The sequence below is a fragment of the Micropterus salmoides genome, unplaced genomic scaffold, assembly GCF_014851395.1.
Source record: "Micropterus salmoides isolate LMB-PRFRI ecotype aquatic unplaced genomic scaffold, ASM1485139v1 Ms_hic_scaffold_12, whole genome shotgun sequence".
In the NCBI taxonomy this organism is placed as follows: domain Eukaryota; kingdom Metazoa; phylum Chordata; class Actinopteri; order Centrarchiformes; family Centrarchidae; genus Micropterus; species Micropterus salmoides.
The window spans coordinates 15,139,948-15,159,077 of NW_024040263.1; the positions used below are offsets into that span (position 1 = coordinate 15,139,948).

At 40.4% G+C, this 19,130-nt stretch overlaps 2 protein-coding genes across 17 annotated transcripts in view; one reads left to right on the top strand and one right to left on the bottom strand.

Annotated features, from left to right (window-relative positions):
- LOC119899130 (receptor-type tyrosine-protein phosphatase delta-like) overlaps positions 1 to 10,734 on the top strand; it is a 142,855-nt gene extending 132,121 nt beyond the window's left edge. For all 11 annotated transcript variants that reach the window (XM_038713559.1, XM_038713564.1, XM_038713566.1 and 8 more), the window contains 7 exons: positions 418 to 703; positions 4,233 to 4,411; positions 4,602 to 4,728; positions 5,413 to 5,538; positions 5,661 to 5,815; positions 7,129 to 7,264; positions 7,368 to 10,734. In XM_038713559.1, the coding sequence (XP_038569487.1) occupies positions 418 to 703; positions 4,233 to 4,411; positions 4,602 to 4,728; positions 5,413 to 5,538; positions 5,661 to 5,815; positions 7,129 to 7,264; positions 7,368 to 7,436 (1,078 nt within the window). In that variant the 3' untranslated portion in view covers positions 7,437 to 10,734. The remainder of the gene's footprint in view (positions 1 to 417; positions 704 to 4,232; positions 4,412 to 4,601; positions 4,729 to 5,412; positions 5,539 to 5,660; positions 5,816 to 7,128; positions 7,265 to 7,367) is intronic.
- A 7,026-nt stretch (positions 10,735 to 17,760) lies between these two features.
- kdm4c (lysine (K)-specific demethylase 4C) overlaps positions 17,761 to 19,130 on the bottom strand; it is a 30,652-nt gene continuing 29,282 nt past the window's right edge. For 5 of the 6 annotated variants that reach the window (XM_038713575.1, XM_038713572.1, XM_038713574.1 and 2 more), the window contains 2 exons: positions 18,995 to 19,087; positions 17,761 to 18,853 (listed from right to left, as the gene is read on the bottom strand). In XM_038713575.1, coding sequence (XP_038569503.1) covers positions 18,686 to 18,853; positions 18,995 to 19,087 — 261 coding nt within the window. In that variant the 3' untranslated portion in view covers positions 17,761 to 18,685. The remainder of the gene's footprint in view (positions 18,854 to 18,994; positions 19,088 to 19,130) is intronic. The other variant, XM_038713573.1, reaches the window with a different exon arrangement.

Below are 19,130 nucleotides of genomic sequence, written 5' to 3' on the forward strand. Positions count from 1 at the left end.
ATATAAAGAGGTTTTTATTCACTTGCAGAAACCTGCTTGGTCAGGGTGTTTCACCATTTAGGTACTAGCACAGCAAAAACGTGAAATGTTTGGGTGGACAGCTAAATGTATTATATTTCTGGATTGTATGTCGATAGGAGAGGATATTTTCCTAATGCCAGTCAGAAGGTGATGCTGACTCATCGCTGATGTCAATTTTTATGTCCTTTGTTGGAAATATTGCTGGCTGGCATCTTTGTGATGCTTTGATTTAGGCACAGTATGCTAGAGCTTTCGCAATGTGCAACAGGGCCAGATTAGTACTAGGTTTGAAGACACAGCACACACTCAGGAAAATTATTTACTCCACAGCTCATACCCCCACCTTATATAAGAAAATCTCATCACCGTCTGTTCACCCCCACTTTTTTTCATCAGTGCTGGAGTGGGTCGCACGGGCTGCTTCATCGTGATCGACGCCATGGCGGAGCGAATAAAGCATGAGAAGACCATCGACATCTACGGCCACGTCACGCTGATGCGCTCCCAGAGGAACTACATGGTTCAGACGGAGGACCAGTACATCTTCATTCACGATGCACTGCTGGAGGCTGTGACCTGCGGGAACACCGAGGTCCCCGCAAGGAACCTGTACTCCTACATCCAGAGACTGACGCAGATCGAACCAGGAGAGAATGTCACCGGCATGGAGCTGGAGTTCAAGGTGAGGACTAATCACCGTGTCCTTCAAGGTTGTAAAAGTAGGTCCATCTGATTTATGATGGTTCATAAAACCTATTAATGATAATAATGTGACTCTTCACTGGGCTCCTTAAGGGAGAGTCACCTTTTCCTTGTCCCTCTCCACACATAAGGCTAGATATCAGGGTCAGCTACACAATAACATCCCTGAAGTTGGTACTGTAGATATTCAGTGCCTGCTCACACTCTCTAAAGATGGTCTCTCTACCTACTGGGCATCCTGCCCGCATAAAGAAAATGCATTATATGGTCACTGTGTTTGTTGTATAAAACATCAAAGGCTTGGAGCTGGAGATTAAGGTGAGGCTGGATCCTGAGAAACTTTCATCAAGGTGCAGAGGTCTAAAAGTTGTAGTTAAGGTATTCTTACTTAAAGGATAAGTTTGATATTTAGGAAAAAATGCTTATTAACATACTTGCCGTTCTAATTGAGAACATCAATACCACACTGATGTCTCTCCATTCAATATTAAGATGGTGTCAGCAGCCAGTTACCTTAGCTTATCTTAGCAGAAGACCACTGGAAACAGGGGGAGCCAGGGTCTGTGTGAAGTTAACAAAATCTACCTGCACTTGTTAACAGTACCAGTTGACTTAATTAATATTTTATTTAATTTTATCTCGTTTGCTTCATTTGTACAAAAACATACGTGTAAAAAGGACATTTCTTGGTTTTACTGGGATGTAATGTGATGGACTATTTCTTTCACATAAGCTACGTCTTAATTAGTGAGCTGTGGAGGTACTGGTAGGCAGATATATTTAGCATTTGACAGAGCTAAGCTAGCTGTTTCTCTGTTTCCAGTCTTCATGCTAAGCTAAGTTAACCTTCATGCTAAGCTAAGTTAACCGGCTGCTGGCACCAGCTTCAGATTGAACTCTCTGCAAGAAAGAGAATAAGGTTGTTTCCCAAAATTTTCCTTTAATAATAATCTGTTGGTTTTTTTTGTCCAATATAATGTTGATGTCTAATGGTGCAAGTCCAGAATTGTACTTCCCAAACTTAGAAACTCAAGATTGTGTCATATAGTACAATGAAAATAAACAGGAAAGTCAATTAAAATGAATGAAAGGAGATTTCAAGAACAACATGTCTTTGCCAAAGTAGCTGGGACAAATACACAATGCCACTCTCTGTAGTACATAGCCAGTTGAAACAGCAAATATTTCTGTCTCACATGTCTATTCACAAAGCAATCTCATCTCGAGATCCATTTAGTAGCTGTTCTGGAGCTTTCGACTGCATCACATGGTCCACATCAGCAGATTAAGTTAGTTCATTTATGTAACTGTAGATGTTGAAACTTGACGTGATTCTGAGCACCTCCCGTTTGCAGTTGGCTAAACAATATCACATCCAGATCTATTTAGTAACTGCTGAAGATGTTCATGGGAAGATGGTTCTCTTCAACACAGCTTGAGAACAACCTTCTCTACAAGGATATGCAGTATGTATAAACCTTGAATTCCTGACCTTCATAGTCACTGAGCATCTTTCCCAGGGCTGTTAACAGTTCCCCCTCTGAGAGTTTCATATACTCAAGATGGATGGTTGGATTTGAAGGGGATTATAGGATTGTACCTTTTGAATCCAAGGTAAGAGGGTTCTACTGACGGTTTTAGAAAGCATCATAGTTTTGGAAGTTTGATGGGTATACACAAAAAAAACAAATTATGTTGGACAGAAAGTGGACAGAAAGTTGCAGTTTATAGTAAAATTAAATTGAATTAATCATATTAGCATTTTTAAACATTTAGCCTAAGCAGCAAATCAGAAATCAAAGTGAGAACACCGAACATAGGCATTAATATACAAGCAAGAGGAGTGCCTACATAAGGGATTCAGAGTGTTATTGAGGAGTGAGGAGTTATTTTCATTTTATTCTTGCTGCTTTTGTTTTGTTTACTGTGATATTTACCTCTTGCCAGACGAGTTCTCAGCAGACCCCGTCTGGTTTGGCTGGGTGGAAAGAGAATCAGTTTTAGCCATACAGGTATATATTGAAAGCAGGTGGCTTAAATTTTTCCTGGAATGGTTCACGTCTGCTCAGACGCTCAGAGGGCAAAGTAAACACAAAGCCACTCTAAGCAATCTCCTTCATTCCATACTCTGGCATTCCTGTCCTAATGGCAGCGGTCTCCTCAGAATGACAATGAACCAAACGCTTGCTGAACTGTTTGCTCAGCCTTATATTGATGTAAAACATATGCCAGGGTTGTGCCAGTCACCAGATTTCATCTCACTCACTTATGGGACAGAAACGACACTTTCCACCTTCATCAACAAAACACCAAAAGGATGGAATTTCTCATGGAGGAGCGGCGTTGCATCCCCCAAATAAAATCACAGACTGTTGAAGCATGTGTGTGTGTGAGAAAAGAAAGAAATTTAGCTTCTCTGGCAAGTTTTGGTAATCCAACACTCTATTACGACACACTGTTTTTGTTTCCTTTCACAGAGGGTTTACTGGCTGAGTTTAAAGAGGTTGCCAACAGATTTTATCCATGCTTAATAGATGGTGAAAATAATGGCACCTATCAAAGCAATAAAATGTTTTGTGTGCCAGACTCTATTGATAAGACCGAGTCAAATTCAAACCAAACGACTAGAAGAATTACTGTTGTTGGCACTGGAAACTGGGTTCAGAGTGCCCAAATGAACTGGTGAACTTGCGGTTAGTGTGGGATTTTATAGCTCGGTCTGTCTGTAAGAAAAAAAGGTACTGCTGTTTCTCCCACAGCGCTCGGGTAGTCACCAATGGTCGAGGTTCAGTTCATGAGACCCCATTGTTTCCCCTCCTGAGTCTGCGGTTTCCCTCTGCCTATTCTCCGTTGTTCTGTCTTTCATTTCAAGCCGTGTCATCCAACGGTCGAGTGTTAGACAGAATGTATGCTATGTGCTCACTGTCTGCACGTATCCATATGAATGTGTGTTTTTCAGGTTTTTGTTCCCACTGGTGCAGGATCAACTGTGGTTCACATATGTGCATTGAGACAGTGTGGGGCCCTGTGGTTTCCTCCCCCCCGACTCCTGATTTTCTCCTTCCTCCTCTCGTTCATCTTATTATATTCCCTCTCCCATTGGCTACCACTGCCCTTGTCCCCCTATATCCCCCCATTTCTTTGTTTATTCAATTGAAGATGTCTTACTAAATATCCTCGGGCCTGCAGAGTCAAGCTCATTTTCTAATTTCAGTTGTCCAGTATGCCAGAGGAAAACCAAGGCTTGTGCTAAATACATTTGAATGAGGTCCTTGAATATGTCTGAACTTACTTTTTTATTTCCCCAGTATTTCTCCTCCTTCCTTTAATCCGTCCATCCTTGCTTGTTCCCATTACTCCCCTTCTTCCTTCCTCCCCCTTGGCTTTCTTTATGTTTTGTCTATTCTCACCAAAACCACTTATTAGGCCTATATTTAAGAATATGTAAAAGATTCTTCATATGTCAGTCAGCTTAATATTATAAAATACTGATTTCTTTTCTTCTCTAGCGTCTGGCCAGTGCCAAGGCCCACACATCACGGTTCGTGAGTGCCAACTTGCCATGCAACAAGTTCAAGAACCGGCTGGTGAACATCATGCCCTACGAGACCACGCGTGTGTGTCTGCAGCCAATCAGAGGAGTGGAGGGATCTGACTACATCAACGCCAGCTTCATTGATGGATACAGGTCTTTTTTATGCTCCTTTTTGTTTGGTGGCATTTAGTTTAAAATTTTGTTCATTCAGTTACTATATGTAGACTCAAAGGTCAAACAGTTTACAGAGAATGTCAACTCTAGCATAGCTTCATTTGAAGTAAAATGAGTCAAGAAGACAGTGCATATGTAGAGTATTTGATTCATGTATTTGTGTTTGTAGGCAGCAGAAGGCCTACATAGCAACCCAAGGCCCGCTGGCTGAGACCACAGAGGACTATTGGAGGATGCTGTGGGAACACAACTCCACCATAGTTGTCATGCTAACAAAACTGAGAGAAATGGGACGGGTATGGATACAGATATACACACACACACACACACACACAGACACACACACACAGACACAGACACACTAATGTTTCAAGTACGCCATCTAGGGTACTGGCTCTACTGGGAAGCAAACCTCTAATTTTACTGGTCTAAAGGCTTGTAGATCCGGTGCTTCTAGGGATAAGTCTTACAAACCCACACTAATTCAATTCTTGAAACGATGGACAAGGTTTCGATGCAACCCAAATTATCAGATGGTGATTTGCTCTTGATTGCATGATTAATTTTACGCAAACACGTACTGTAACATTATAATTAGTGAAGGACTTCTACATTTGTTTCCCCTTCCTCTATGTCTTTCTATTAGCAAAAGCAAATTCTGAGATTTCCTCACCATGAGAGGACCCCGATTGCCATAATTTTTGTTCAGTATCTCCAAAAAAAATTTGAAAAAGCAGCAAGATTAAAAATAGTATATGAAGCACTGAAAGTGCAAGCAACATATCGATTGTGATGTGAGTTATGCCTCATGAACATCATATCCCATCTGGCACATGACTGTCTTCAAGTGAACAATGAATTTCAGAAGTCAGGCAGACATTTTCATGACAAAGTATCCAGACATTGTTCTCCATTCACACTGAATCACCTAGACGTGATGTAAAGCTCTGAACAGAAGCATCTGTGCTGTCCTTCTGCAGGAGAAATGTCACCAGTACTGGCCGGCAGAGCGCTCAGCCAGGTACCAGTACTTTGTGGTGGATCCCATGGCTGAGTACAACATGCCCCAGTACATCCTCCGAGAGTTCAAAGTCACTGATGCCAGGGTGAGTGATCCCCCTGCGTTTGTGTTTATGTGTGAGCGTGTAAGAAGGTATAATTTTTTTACTGGACTAACATTATTTCTGTAATTTTAAATAATAAGAAAAAACACATTCTCTTCCTCCAGGACGGCCAATCTCGAACAGTTCGTCAGTTCCAGTTTACTGACTGGCCAGAGCAAGGAGTGCCAAAATCAGGGGAGGGTTTCATTGATTTCATTGGCCAGGTGCACAAAACTAAAGAACAGTTTGGCCAGGATGGGCCAATAACTGTGCACTGCAGGTAAGATCTATTCTTCCCACTAACTCCTCAATATTTTATACACTGTGATCACTGTGTTTATTGTGACAAACTTAAGAAAACCCTAAATAAATGAGTGGAGAAACGGATTTTGAAGGACTTGAACACCATTGCGGAATTCGGGACTGACACCATGATTTGACACACCAAATGAGGGAATATTTTTTTGTAGGTGTTCATCCCTCAAAGACCTGAATTTGTCACGCATCTGTACATGTGATCACTGTAATTAAATGAACTAAATACTGTAAAGACAAAACACATTAGAGTCGGATTCAAATAGACTATGTGCAGTTGATAGTAGTTTAAAACAAAGCACTTTTTGCAGATCTAACCAGTGCCCTAAACAAATATGGAACAGTTTATATGTCATTGGCATACACACTGATCAGAGATACTGCATGAACATGACAAACATGAGTGGTTTCAGTGCCAGTCATATTGCCAAATAATAGTCATATGAACCCAACCATATTTTGTAGCCAGTTCACATCTACCCTAAAAGACCATCTTCAATGAGCCCAGTTAATAGCGGGGCAGGTGGGACTCAGCAGCTAGATTGAGTCGTCCTTGGTGGTTTGATTCCTCCTCCTTGGGTGGTGATGGAGTAATGGATAAGACACATGCCCTTTGTGTGAGAGACCTGGGTTCAATCCCCCACTGTGACCCATCCACCATTGTGTCCCTGAGCAAGACACTTAACACCTAGTTGTTCCAGAGGCTGACATATATAGCAATTTTAAGCCGCTTTGGATAAAAGCGTCGGCTAAATGAATAAATGTAAATCTGTCCACATGTTGTGGTGTCCTTGGGCAAGACACTTAGCCCCGTTGCTCCCAGTGATTAAGTCAGTGCCTTGCATAGTAGCTCATCGCCAATTGGTGTGTGAACGGGTGAATGGGAGGCCAATTCTAAAGTGCTTTGGTTATGTAAAAAGCAGTCCATTAAATTCAAACTGGAGGGGTTTGGAAACTGGGGTCTGAGGATGAAGAGTCATGATCTTTAGACATTAGCCTAAAGCTCACTGCCCTAGTAATGAGGCCGTATTAGCAATATTAGTGTTCACTTCTCTGTCAAAGATCTGAAAAACCTTACCTTGCTTATAATACAAAGGGTGTCTGATCTTTGCCACGTGTGAGCAATTCAATTTAGGTCACTACTACTGAAATAACCAATGGGAGGAGCTTTTCTATATGATTGTAAACATGGCACTTCAGTTCATCAAAAATGATTACAGGTGCTCCAGTTCTAAATCCATCCAGCTCTAAATATGTTTTCCACCTGTACCCCAACAGTGCTGGAGTAGGGAGGACTGGTGTGTTCATCACACTCAGCATCGTGCTGGAGAGGATGAGGTACGAGGGAGTGGTGGATATCTTCCAGACTGTCAAGATGCTGCGCACCCAGAGACCTGCCACCGTTCAGACAGAGGTGAGCTTGTTATGATTCTCCCTTCTAGTCCATGCTCTCTTTCTCAAACTCTCGTCTCTTTTTCCCTCTGTCACTGACTTGATACTCTTCTGCCTCCCTCCAGGACCAGTACCAGTTCTGCTACCGGGCCAGTCTGGAGTACCTGGGAAGCTTTGATCACTATGCAACATAAACCCAGTGGTCGTCTCTCATGCCACATCCCACCTAGTGCACTTTTCTTTGGTCACACACGGCCTGAATTAATGCACTAGGCTGCGATGTGTCTTTGAAGATTTTTACCACCACATGCAGAGTGAAGGGGGACCATCGGCTTATCCCGTACCCAGAAACAGCACCTCTAACTGAGCCATAGTAACCTGCTTGACAAGGGTGTTTCCTTCCACCCTCAGCCCAAACACACCCATTGGTCAGTCTGAAGAAGCAACTTCAACCACTGTTCCAATCAGAATACTTGATCAGATATTGATTTTTATTCATTTTCAGTGCTTTTGTGAGCACCCAGGTTGCTTTACATTGTTTGGGTGTGGAACTCTCACCTCGTCCACCACCAGTGTAGCATCACCAATACAGGACCCGGCTACAGTATTTAGCTGTCACAGGAAATTTAGATTTTTCTATCTTGAGGACTGTCTAGAAGGAGTCTACAAAATCCATCTTATGGAAGCCTCGTGGACTGAAAGAACTGGGACTTTTGAGCACCAGAGAATTGCCAACAGGAGACTGAAAACACAGAGCACACCGTATTAAAAAAGAACACACATCCCAAAAGAAGTGTTTTTTTTCTGTTTTGTTTTAGGAAACAGACTCTCGTTTCCTGTGAATGATAAAGAAGATATTTCTACCATACAGTAATAAAAACCACCAGTTCAACCTTATGCTTCACGATTTAAGATAAGGGAAATTTAAAAGAGAGGTTTAAAATGCATACCACAAAGTAAAACATTCATTTAGTTTTTTAGAAAAATATAGATATGTGACTATCTTGTTTTTTAAAAACTGGGTATTCCTTGTGGCACGTTCTGTTTTTGTTTTTTACAGATTTATGACTTTGTCCCCACCAACGTTACAAAGTTGTAATTTTTCTTTCTTTTTCTGTGTAATCAAATGAGCTGTAGCGATTTTTTTTAAGTGATACGGTACTGTTTTAAATTGTACAATCAAATCTAGTGTGGAAAATGTTCACAATGCTATGAAAAACACCACAATTGGGTGTCACTCTCCTGTATTCTCTACCCACGCACACACGTTTCGCATGCACACAGGACCTTATTTCTACCTGGCCTGCAGTGTGTCAGTGAGGGCAGCCATTTTTGAATTCCCACTGGGCCCATAGAGGTACAATATTAACCCTGCTGCTACCAGAAAGAAGAATCTTACCAAGATGTTCTGTTTGCAGGTTGTGAGAAAGCCAGATAAAACACAACTACAGAGAGTATGCACAGAAAGCAAAATATGAGAAAAAAAGTATTTATGTGTCCAATTAAGCTTCACAAAGATTTCTCAAGCAGGGAGCGAGAAAGGGATGTAGAAGACAGGGTGGGATGGGAAGGTCAGGGAAGGAACAATTGTCTCACTGAAATGCTCACCTATGACTTTTCTCTCTGTCTGATTCAGTGTGCAATAAGTAGATGTATTATATATTTTTGTGTCAAGTCACTAACTGCAGTTATATGCCATTATGATGACGATACTGATGACGGTGCATCATTTTCCAGACACAAGGATGTTACGCTCCATATGGTTCTCACCACCGTTTAACCTGTCCAAACAGAGGGACGTCCTCTTAGGAAGTAGATCTTTTATCACGTCACAACTCCAGTAGATGATGTCATCCTTCTATGTGTCATGGAAACCAACGAATGATCGGACTCATATTTCAAACAGCATCTAATAAGTATTTTGATTTTAGATTTCTAGTGCCTTATATTACACGCCTATTTTGATAAAGTTACTTTAAAGGGTTTTTTTTGTGTATTTTACGTGTGTATGCTTGTGCGTATGTGAACTGAATGTCTGTGCATATGATTTTGTTATGTTACAGTATGTGAATAAGTGTCTTGTTCTGTTTTTGGCTGTGAAATTATGTATGGGAGGCTCTGTGTAGGCTGGATAGTTGTACTCATTACTTTCAACCCAGCAACAACATCATCATATCTCTTTAAATACGAAAATAAAAACAACAGCTACTAATCATATCTTACATGAGACTCAACTACATGTGGTTTCAAAATAGGTTATCAGCAGGATAGTCTGATCAGTGTGGAAAGAAAAAAGTTTCTATGTTGACAGCTTTCCGTCTTTTACTTCCTGGGACACTTTGCACAAGCTTTGTGTATATACTCTTTCATTCTGACTTCAGTTTGACTGCCATGAAATTTTGGCCACACTAGCAACTTTTGGCACGGACTGTCAGCTGGCTCAGACAAGCCATACTTACTCAGCTATGTAGAAGTCTATATAAAGCAGAAAGGCAGTGGTTATCTCTGTCAGTTTTGAGAAAAAAGCAAAACTGCAAACCCTATGGTAACACTCATGTATCCCACCTGAAGCCCTTCACCTAAAATCAGTCAAACTGGTCATCTGTTTTCCACGTTCTGATGTCTACAATATATTTTTTTTCCTTTAACGACAAAAGCTGAGAGAAGTTCAGGTGCTACACTACGTCTCCAATGACACAGAAGCTACGTCTTTTTTTCTTTTTGGACCTCCATTAACGCTTGACCATACAAGGGGTCGTTGACAGTTTTCCACCATCTTACAGTAACCCTGTTGTCGTTTTTTTTTTGTATGCATGGTACCACTTTTGAGATGCCCCTATGGTCGCACCTGTTATGGGAAGACTTGCACTTTCTCTCTTTGTACTATGCACTAATACTAGTATCCTATTATCTCTGATAGCCCCCACCTCCCCACCACCAAAAGGAGTTTTACTTGAACTCAGTAAAGATGGATCCTGTAATGCTCACATGGTTGTGTATATGTAAATAACACAAAACACAGAGAGTAATTGAATAAATAAATGAATAAATAAATAAAGGATTATGGTAAAGAGTGAATAAAAATCTATCAGATATACAGAGTGATAAAAGGATGCACCTGAAATCACAGTTTATGGCACAGCAGTTATGTGCAATACATCACATTGTGGATTTGTTGTACCACAAAAAGAGAAGTCTCACAAAAAAAGTGTTCTATTTTACCCCCAATGTATCATGTAGATGGATAAAACTGGAGTTTATAAATTGTATAAAAACGAAAATATGGTGTGTTACTTGGATCAGTTACCTCCAATTGGTCTGTAAATGTAAACTTTTTTGTTTGTTTGTTTTCTGCTCCGAGTCAACAAGTGCTTTTTATTTTCTTACATTCGTTCTCGGAGTGTGTGAAAACCGAAAAACAGGTCTGTATGGATTTCTGTTCTCTGTCGACACAAGTTTCATTTGTTACAAATAAACTCAAGTGAAATAATTGCTATGGCTGTCGTTTTGTATGTCGGTATTATTATTTTTGGCTGCCTTTACATTGCTGGTAAGACACTGTGATAGAAGTCAATTGTGATTTCCGTGTTTGAAATGCTACAGAAACAAGCTCCAAACTGTCTCAAATTAAGCATTTTTTTCTAACTCCTACTTAAATGATTCATGTTGTAAAAGGATGACATTAGGGCATGGATTGTACTTGTTTTTTAAAGGACCATGTATAATTTAGTACTATTAGTACAGACCATTTAACAGGGATATTTAACAGCCTACTATGCATTCTTTTCTCCATTTTTACTTCCAGGCAGTTATTGGTCTCAGCTGTTTCAGTGACTTATGAAAATGAACTTGCTGAGACTTTAAACTTGCTGGAGATTTTTTTTAAAAAGCTCTTTTTACTTTTTGTCAGTGTTATAATGGTCAAGGCAGTAAAGACATTCTTCCTGTCAGTGCATAGCCTATATGGACACTGACAGAAGAAACTTAAAACTCACTTTAATTTTCACAACATTGATATTTGCCTTGCTTGCCGTGTGTATTAAATGGTTAATCGTTCTATCTAGAAACTTACACTATGCTTAGAAAATGATCAGGCATAATGTAAAGCATATTAACTCTCAAACTGTCGTAAAGGGGCTAAAACATGTTAAATCAGCAGTCCTTTTCTAGACCATGCTAGCATAGGATAACGGGTGGTCTTCAGCAAATTCAGTGAAAGTGGTGGGAAAATATGAGATGGCATTAAGAGTGAGAATCTTAAGAGGGTACCACCATGCACTTCTTTGAGTTTATAGTTTATACTTAGGCACAGTAGTGGTTAAGATAAATTCTAGCACTTGCATGACAATATGCTCACAATGACAATGCTATGTTTAGCCGATATACTATGTTCAGGTATGTTTACTTTGTTTAGCATGCTTACATGTGCTAATTAGCGCTAAACACAAGCTGAAGCATATGGAAATACCACATTCAATGTACTTTTTCCATGTTATGCAACTGTATACTTCTACTCCTCTACAATATTGTCCAGTTAACTTTTCAGATTACAATTTTTCATACCCCTTAGGTCCAGTGAAAAACCATGCACCTCCAAATTTGGCAATTGTGAATTAGAATTTTTCTGATAACCTGAAGTGTTCCTTTATGGTTGAGAAAACTGCAATACTGCTGTAGATTAAACTACCCAACAGTATATAAAGTAGTTAAAATTAGCTCAACCTTTACTTTCAGCAGTAAAATGCAACATAGGCTACACATTATTACATCAATAATATTAATCCAGAAACATCATACATAATGATAAAACACTGACAAGGACCATACTGCATATTGAGTACTTTTACTTTTGAAACTTACATTTAGCTAATAATTAATACATACAAGTGAGGATTTGAATGCAGGATTTTCACTTAGTGGAGTATTTTTACATAATCTTTTAATAATCTTTGCAGTTGGTCATTATTTTTTGTTGTTTGCTTTTTGCTGAATTAGCTCATAAATTGTGACCCAATGATGTCACTAACTAAATGAAATTTAATTGTACAAAACACAGTCCATCCAGAGTGAGACATGAAATTTTGTAGAGGTGTGGTCCTGGGAGAATTGACTCTGGTCTTCACTTTTCATCCGGTGCCACTGACAGGTCAGAATACCACTTGTCCAACATGTTACTTCATGACAGGATAGTATAAAGTAAATTCCCTTTTTGAGTCTCAGCTGTAAATTGTTATTAATTCATAGTGTGCCAACACACTCACTATAGCAGCTGTGGAAAACACCCTCCCACTTCATATTTCCTCCACCTGACCTGACCTGGCCTGTGTGGGCCTGTGAGCAATCTCACCTGCGGCAAACAAGCAAGATGCGATTTATCTCAGTGGTTTGTTTGGCCTGTGTGAAAATGATCCATAAGTTTGGTTTATTTGATAGTGTAAAAATGAAACGATGTTCTTTGGCAGCTTTGTGGTTTGTTGCTTGCTGTAAAAGTGCATTTTCCAATCAATCAACCAATTCAAATATTCCTCTTTATAAGAATGGCACGGGACCCGTCAGCCTATACTCATTCAGTATGTCCTAACAAATAAACCATTATTTTATAGGCATTCCTGAAACCAGAATTGCCTTAGCGTGGGAATATTCACTCACAATGTACAGCTGCTTAGACTGAGGAAAGCTGAGTTGAGTCTGGCAATGTCTAAAATGGCCTAAAATGGCCTTTCCACAAATAGACAACCGTTCCTATAGTGGCATCCACAGGCCATAATTTAGTTTTTTTTCTTCCTCACTAGGGTGTAAGACCCTAAGAACAGCAACATTATCTCTATTCGTCTCACAGTTTATTCCAGCATCGAGCAGAAATGTTTCAGCAACTTTTTTGGCTGTGTAATGAGCATTCCAGCCTCACAGGGCCTCTTGTATTGCTGTAAACATTTAGTCTTGTTAAACCCATATTGGGAAATGGACTGAGGCTGCAGTGAGTGGAGATTTACGGCTGAAGGCGCCTTACTTGTTCATGTCTGTCTTGTCATTGGAAAGGCACAGCGAATTATCTTCCAACGCCTCTACCAGGACACAGAGACTGTCTTGCTTTGAGCAGAACAGTTACATCAGTCTTGTTCCCAACGCAGCCTCTGAAGCTCTGCTGCATGTTTCATCAGCTCCATTCCCACCACTTCAAGAGTTCCTCTGTTAGACCACGTAGGATGTTCTAAAGACTCACTTGGCCCTTTGGATCCATAAGCTTCTCCATATGGCTTTTTGCTCCTGTGGCAATGCAGCACTGTCATTGTTTAACAAGTGCGTAGCTATAACAAATTTAGGTAAATGAAATGGTTTGGGGGAGCAAAGCCAACTTGAAGCCTTCAGTCTTCACAAGTTCATCCTTGAGTCAAACCATCCCAGTGGAAAGTTCCCAACTGGACTGCCCAATAGGTGATACAAAACCTGCTGAGTGATGCACAATAAAAGGAGACTTGTGAATTGGACCTAAATGTTAACTTTCCACAGACAAAGCTTTGCCAAGAGCAAGAGTGGAGGTTACATTACGCTCGTAGAGACGCTCCGGAGGCCGTCTCTACCCTACACCGTCGGGTAGCCCTTCTCTCAGGTCTGTTACTGCTACTCCAACACAACACTGGGCAGCTCACACACTCCATCCTCAGTCCGCACGCAGTGTTGAAGCAGATTGTGCTCAGTCCTGCTCTGGAACCCCACAACCGGCATCTCCTCGTCTCGTCTTTTCTCCCCAACCACACTAACAATTGGTGACTCCATAACCAGAAACATCCATTTCTTTAACGCTACCACTCACTGCTTCCCCGGTGCCACCACGGCTGACATTTTAAAAAAACTCCAGGACCTGATGCCATCGCTCCCGTCCTCCATCACAAGAGTGATAGTCCATGTCGGAACAAATGACACAGCTCTTCAGCAGTCTGAGCTGACAAAATCAGATTTTAACTGTCTTTTTAACTTAAAGCAGTGTGGAAAGTCCGTTTTTATCTCTGGTCCCATTCCCACAGTTGGTCGCGGTGCTGGCCGCTTCAGTAGACTCCTTGGCCTCCACGACTGGCTCCAGTCCGCCTGCAGGGCTCACCTTGTGTGTTATGTGGATAATTTTAATATTTTCTGGCAAAGAATGTCTCTTTTTAAGACAGACGGACTTCACCCAAACAAACGGGGCTCAGAAATGTTAGCTCCTCACATACAGCATGTGGTGCGGTCCACACATGACTTACGTGAATGACTAATCATTCATGCAGCACACCTGGACTCACCACCGCTCACTGAACAGATCTCTGCCTCACTGCCACTAACAACTGTCTCCACGTGCTGGCATGTAAAGCCGTCTGCTCCCAGCGCTGTTCCAAAGACTTCTACTCCTCTCATCATCACGCACATCCCACACAGAAATATTAGTAATCTCTTAAGGATTAAGACAACTGCACCAACTCCAGCACCCAAACCAAACTCATTTAAAATGGATTTCTTCAATGTGAGATCACTTTCAAGTATGACTTTTATCTTAAATGATTTTATCTTGTCTGCAAATCTAGATTTTATGTTTTTAACTGAATCATGGTTGCAAATGAATGACTATAGCCAGCTAGCTGAACTGTGTCCGCCTCAATATGATTGTTTTAGTCAACCGAGGGTCAGTGGTCGTGGTGGTGGGCTAGTGAGCGTGTATAGGAAAAATTTAAAATGTCATCAAGTACGCTGTGATCGCCTGTTACTCATGCTGCCTCACCAAGCTCCTTGTGTTCTCGCATCCTTAATGAACAAAGTGTTTCAAAGTTTTGCACATTCTTTCAGAGCCAAAGCCAACACCTGTCTGATTCCAACACCAACAATCTGGTCGATCACTTCAATCATATCTGCTTGTTGTCACTAAATATTACTGCTCCTCTAAAGGTTAGGCCTACGTCTAAAGCTAGTAAGCAACCCTGGATAAATGACAGCATTCGCAGCCTCAAAAGGGAATGCAGGAAAGCAGAGTGCAGATGGAAAAAATCCAGTCTCCAAGTCCATTACCTCAGTCTGAAGGATTTATTAATTAACTACAATAACATGGTTAAGGATGCGAGAACACACTATTTTTCTGAAGTCATTACTAGAATGGTTTTCATCCTACCTGTCAAATAGGAAGTTTTGCGTGTCTGTAAACAACTATGTCTCTTCGTTCTGTCAAGTTAAATATGGTGTGCCTCAGGGGTCGGTCTTAGGACCCATTTTGTTTTCCTAGTATCTGCTTCCCCTTGGACATATTATCCATAAACATGGCATTTCTTTTCATATTTATGCTGATGACACACAAATATACTTGCCCGTCAGATCCACAGACCCTGGAATGCTGAGTTCACTTAACAACTGCCTTTGTGAAGTTAAAAAATGGATGTCAAATAATTTCCTCCATCTGAACTCAGACAAAACAGAAATCCTGGTCATTGGGTCCCAGCAGATGGCAAAACAAATACTGCCATCTGCTGGTTCCCTAGTAAATCACATTAAGCCTGTGGCAAAGAACCTTGGTGTCTGGTTTGATAGTAATTTAAATTTCGAGCAGCACACCACAAAGCTTGTTTAATCATGTTTTTATCAACTTAGAAATATAGCAAAAATTCGATCTATGTTAACTTTTAAGGACACCGAGACCATTTTACACGCCTTCATCTCATCACGCCTGGATTATTGCAACAGCCTTTTCACCTGTTTAACCCAAAAATCTATTGATCAACTCCAGACTGTCCAGAACTCAGCTGCCAGGCTTTTAACCAGAACAAAGAAATATGACCAAATTACTCCTATTTTAGTTTCATTACACCCAGTATGTTTTAGAAATGACTTTAAAATTCTATTGATCACTTTTGAAGCTCTTCATGGCCTCTCGCCTTGTTATATTTCTGACCTTTTAGTCCCATACACACCAGCACGCACCTTGAGATCCTCGGGCAGAGGTCTGTTGTCTGTTCCAGAGTCTCGACTGAAAACTAAAGGGGACAGAGCGTTTTCTGTCAGGGCCCCGAGGCTCTGGAACAGCCTGCCCGAGGAAATCAGGTCAGCTATCAGGTCCAATGTTTTCATGCTTAATCTTGTATTGTTTTTGTATTATTGTCTTTTGGGTATTATTGTCTTTACACTTGTTAAAGCACTTTGTAAATTGTTTTTGAAAAGTGCTCTACAAATAAAGATTATTATTATTACAGTTATCCTCAATGAGTAAACCTATTTTATTAGAGTAGACCTTCAGTATACAACCTTAAATATTTACAGGTATGTTTTTGTCAACAGTGTCAAGTATTAGCCACCACAAGACCAGACTGCACAGCAGCATGATTGCCACGCTCACATTACAACACTTGAAAGTCATGGAGTTGCTTGGAACACCACAGAAGTGTATACACTCTGGCATTTTCATCAAGGATGACTTGCCTTTTTGCCTTGGCTTCAGTATCACAAAGAGCCATCTGAAGCAGGCTGTGGTGCAGTTTCCATGGGAGTACAAAGCTTTTTGTAGTCTCGCCATGGCCACTTAAATACCTCCTGGATTTCCAGGCTCCTCCAGGCCCTGCTTGAAGGGCTGGGAACATTCTGCTCTGTATGCAGCTGCTCCTCTGCAGATGCCAGTCAGGCAGTTATCAGTTATTTAACACTAACTTTATGACAGCGCACATGTTCACCAACCTCTAATGCGTCTTAATCTAGCAGTTCAACAGTAATATTTCATTCTATTGACATGTAATCAAACCTTAATTCAATCAAAAATCCATTCCATAACCTTAAATATTACATTAATTCATTTAGCTGACGCTTTTATCCAAAGTGACTTACAATTGCTATATATGTCAGAGGTCGCACGCCTTTGGAGCAATGAGGAGTTAAGTGTCTTGCTCAGGGACACAATGGTGGATGGGTCACAGTGGGGGATTAAACCCGGGTCTATTACACCAAAGGCAGGCGTCTTATCCATTGCACCATCACCACCCCAAATATTGTCTATATAATTTAGAAATCATGTTTTCGTTAAAAGTGCTACAGAAAAAAAATACCCAACATTAGAATGATCGTTTTACTAGTAAGCGCAATTATAGCTTTCATATAATCTACCTTTTAAAGACAGTCTGATGTAATTGTATTAGTGTATGCTGTAGTTGTTTACAGTCAGCACTCATATCATTCAGATGGTTGCATATTCACATCAGCCTGCTCATCCTCATGAGGCAGGGAACATGCTTCTTGCTCTTAACAGGTTCTACGATATCTGGAAAGGATCACTAGTTGAAATGACAGTTTTCTCCAAGATAATCAAACATTAACACACGATGTATATTTTAATAAACAGACCATTTAAATATTGTTTAAAATTATTGCTCCTATTTTGATTTTCAGCATCAAATGTAGTGTGCTACACAAATATATTCAAGAGTCAAAAAACTTTTTTTCCCCCCACTGCACCAGGAATAGCCAATCTCTTACTAACTACTTACTAATTACTTGAAATAACTGACAATTTAATAATAAAAAAAAACATACGTTATTTTTTTATTGTTTTCCTTACAGCAGTTAGCAATAGTTTAACTATGGCAAGCCAAAAATAAATACAAATTTTAAATAATTTCAACAGTGTTTCATTCAACAGAGCAACACTAACATTTCACGTTAACGGGGCAAAGAATCTACCACAAAGGCATGGCTTCCTGTCTGAGTCTTTCACCTTGTGATTAACATGTGGTCAATTATTTATTTATTTTTTTTTTAATTCAGCAGTGATTAATTTTTCGGTGTCAAAATCACACAATTCATATATGCAGAAAGGAAGCCATTGTAGTGTAATTGGACTCAGCCCAGTAGAAGCAGTTGGGAGACAGTGTTAAACATGCGAGGAGAAACAGTAAGACATGAGGAAAATACTACAAGCAAAGTGCATAAATATTCAAAATCCAAACTGGAAATAACAGATCCCGAAAAAGCTACCATAGGCAAGCTATTTAGAAAAAAATCTCACCTGTGAATTTTTCATGTACTGTACAAAGAAAAAAGTTTTGTCGTTTATTTCAAAAAAGGGTGATGTGACAAATGTAAGTCACATTTATTTTCCCTGACGGATGTGAAAGCACTAGGCAACTGAGGCAACAATGCCCTCTTGTTAACCCATTCCATATAGGGTCCAGCTGTCCAATCAGAATTCTTCTCCAGCCCATCACAACACCCAGCCACTAATGTATAATATACAAGCACACATAAGTCAACATCCATCTAACCCAAATCATTCCCTTATGTTTCCTTTGATCCTTTAACAGGGAAGTTGTGTGGGCAATAGTTGAGATGGAAGTAGATCCAAAGAACTTACACACAAGCATACGCACACCCGCACCAACAACTTCTCTACATCCACTGTTGATTCAGTGCATTCATTTGTCATTGATCCTTCTCCATGACTTCATTTCCCTTTGTGGCTGCGTTGCTCCCATGTGCTTTTGGCAGTTGTACGGAGGCCTGGCAGGGCCACATAGTCTTTCTGGAAGCGTGAATTAGGTGTTCTCTGCCGTTTCCTCTCTCCTTGCGTCGTGAAGAAGGCGTCCTGGAAACGCATGCTTGAGGCCGTGGACTAGAAAACGAGACATGACAAAACACCAATGAGTAAACAAGAAAACGTTCCAGGTGGTGAGAGAATTTTTCTACTTTCATGCCATTAAAGTATCAAACTTGTGTTCTAACGTTTGTGTTGCCCAGTAAGTCTAATACTTACAAGTCTACGTTTCACCTTTTTAGGCAGGTCTTCATCTAAAGTATAGACGTCTTCTCTTTTTGCCAGCACCTGAGACCCGTCCTCAAACTCCACCTGAGATAACATGAAAATATTGCATATTAAGTGCATATGCATC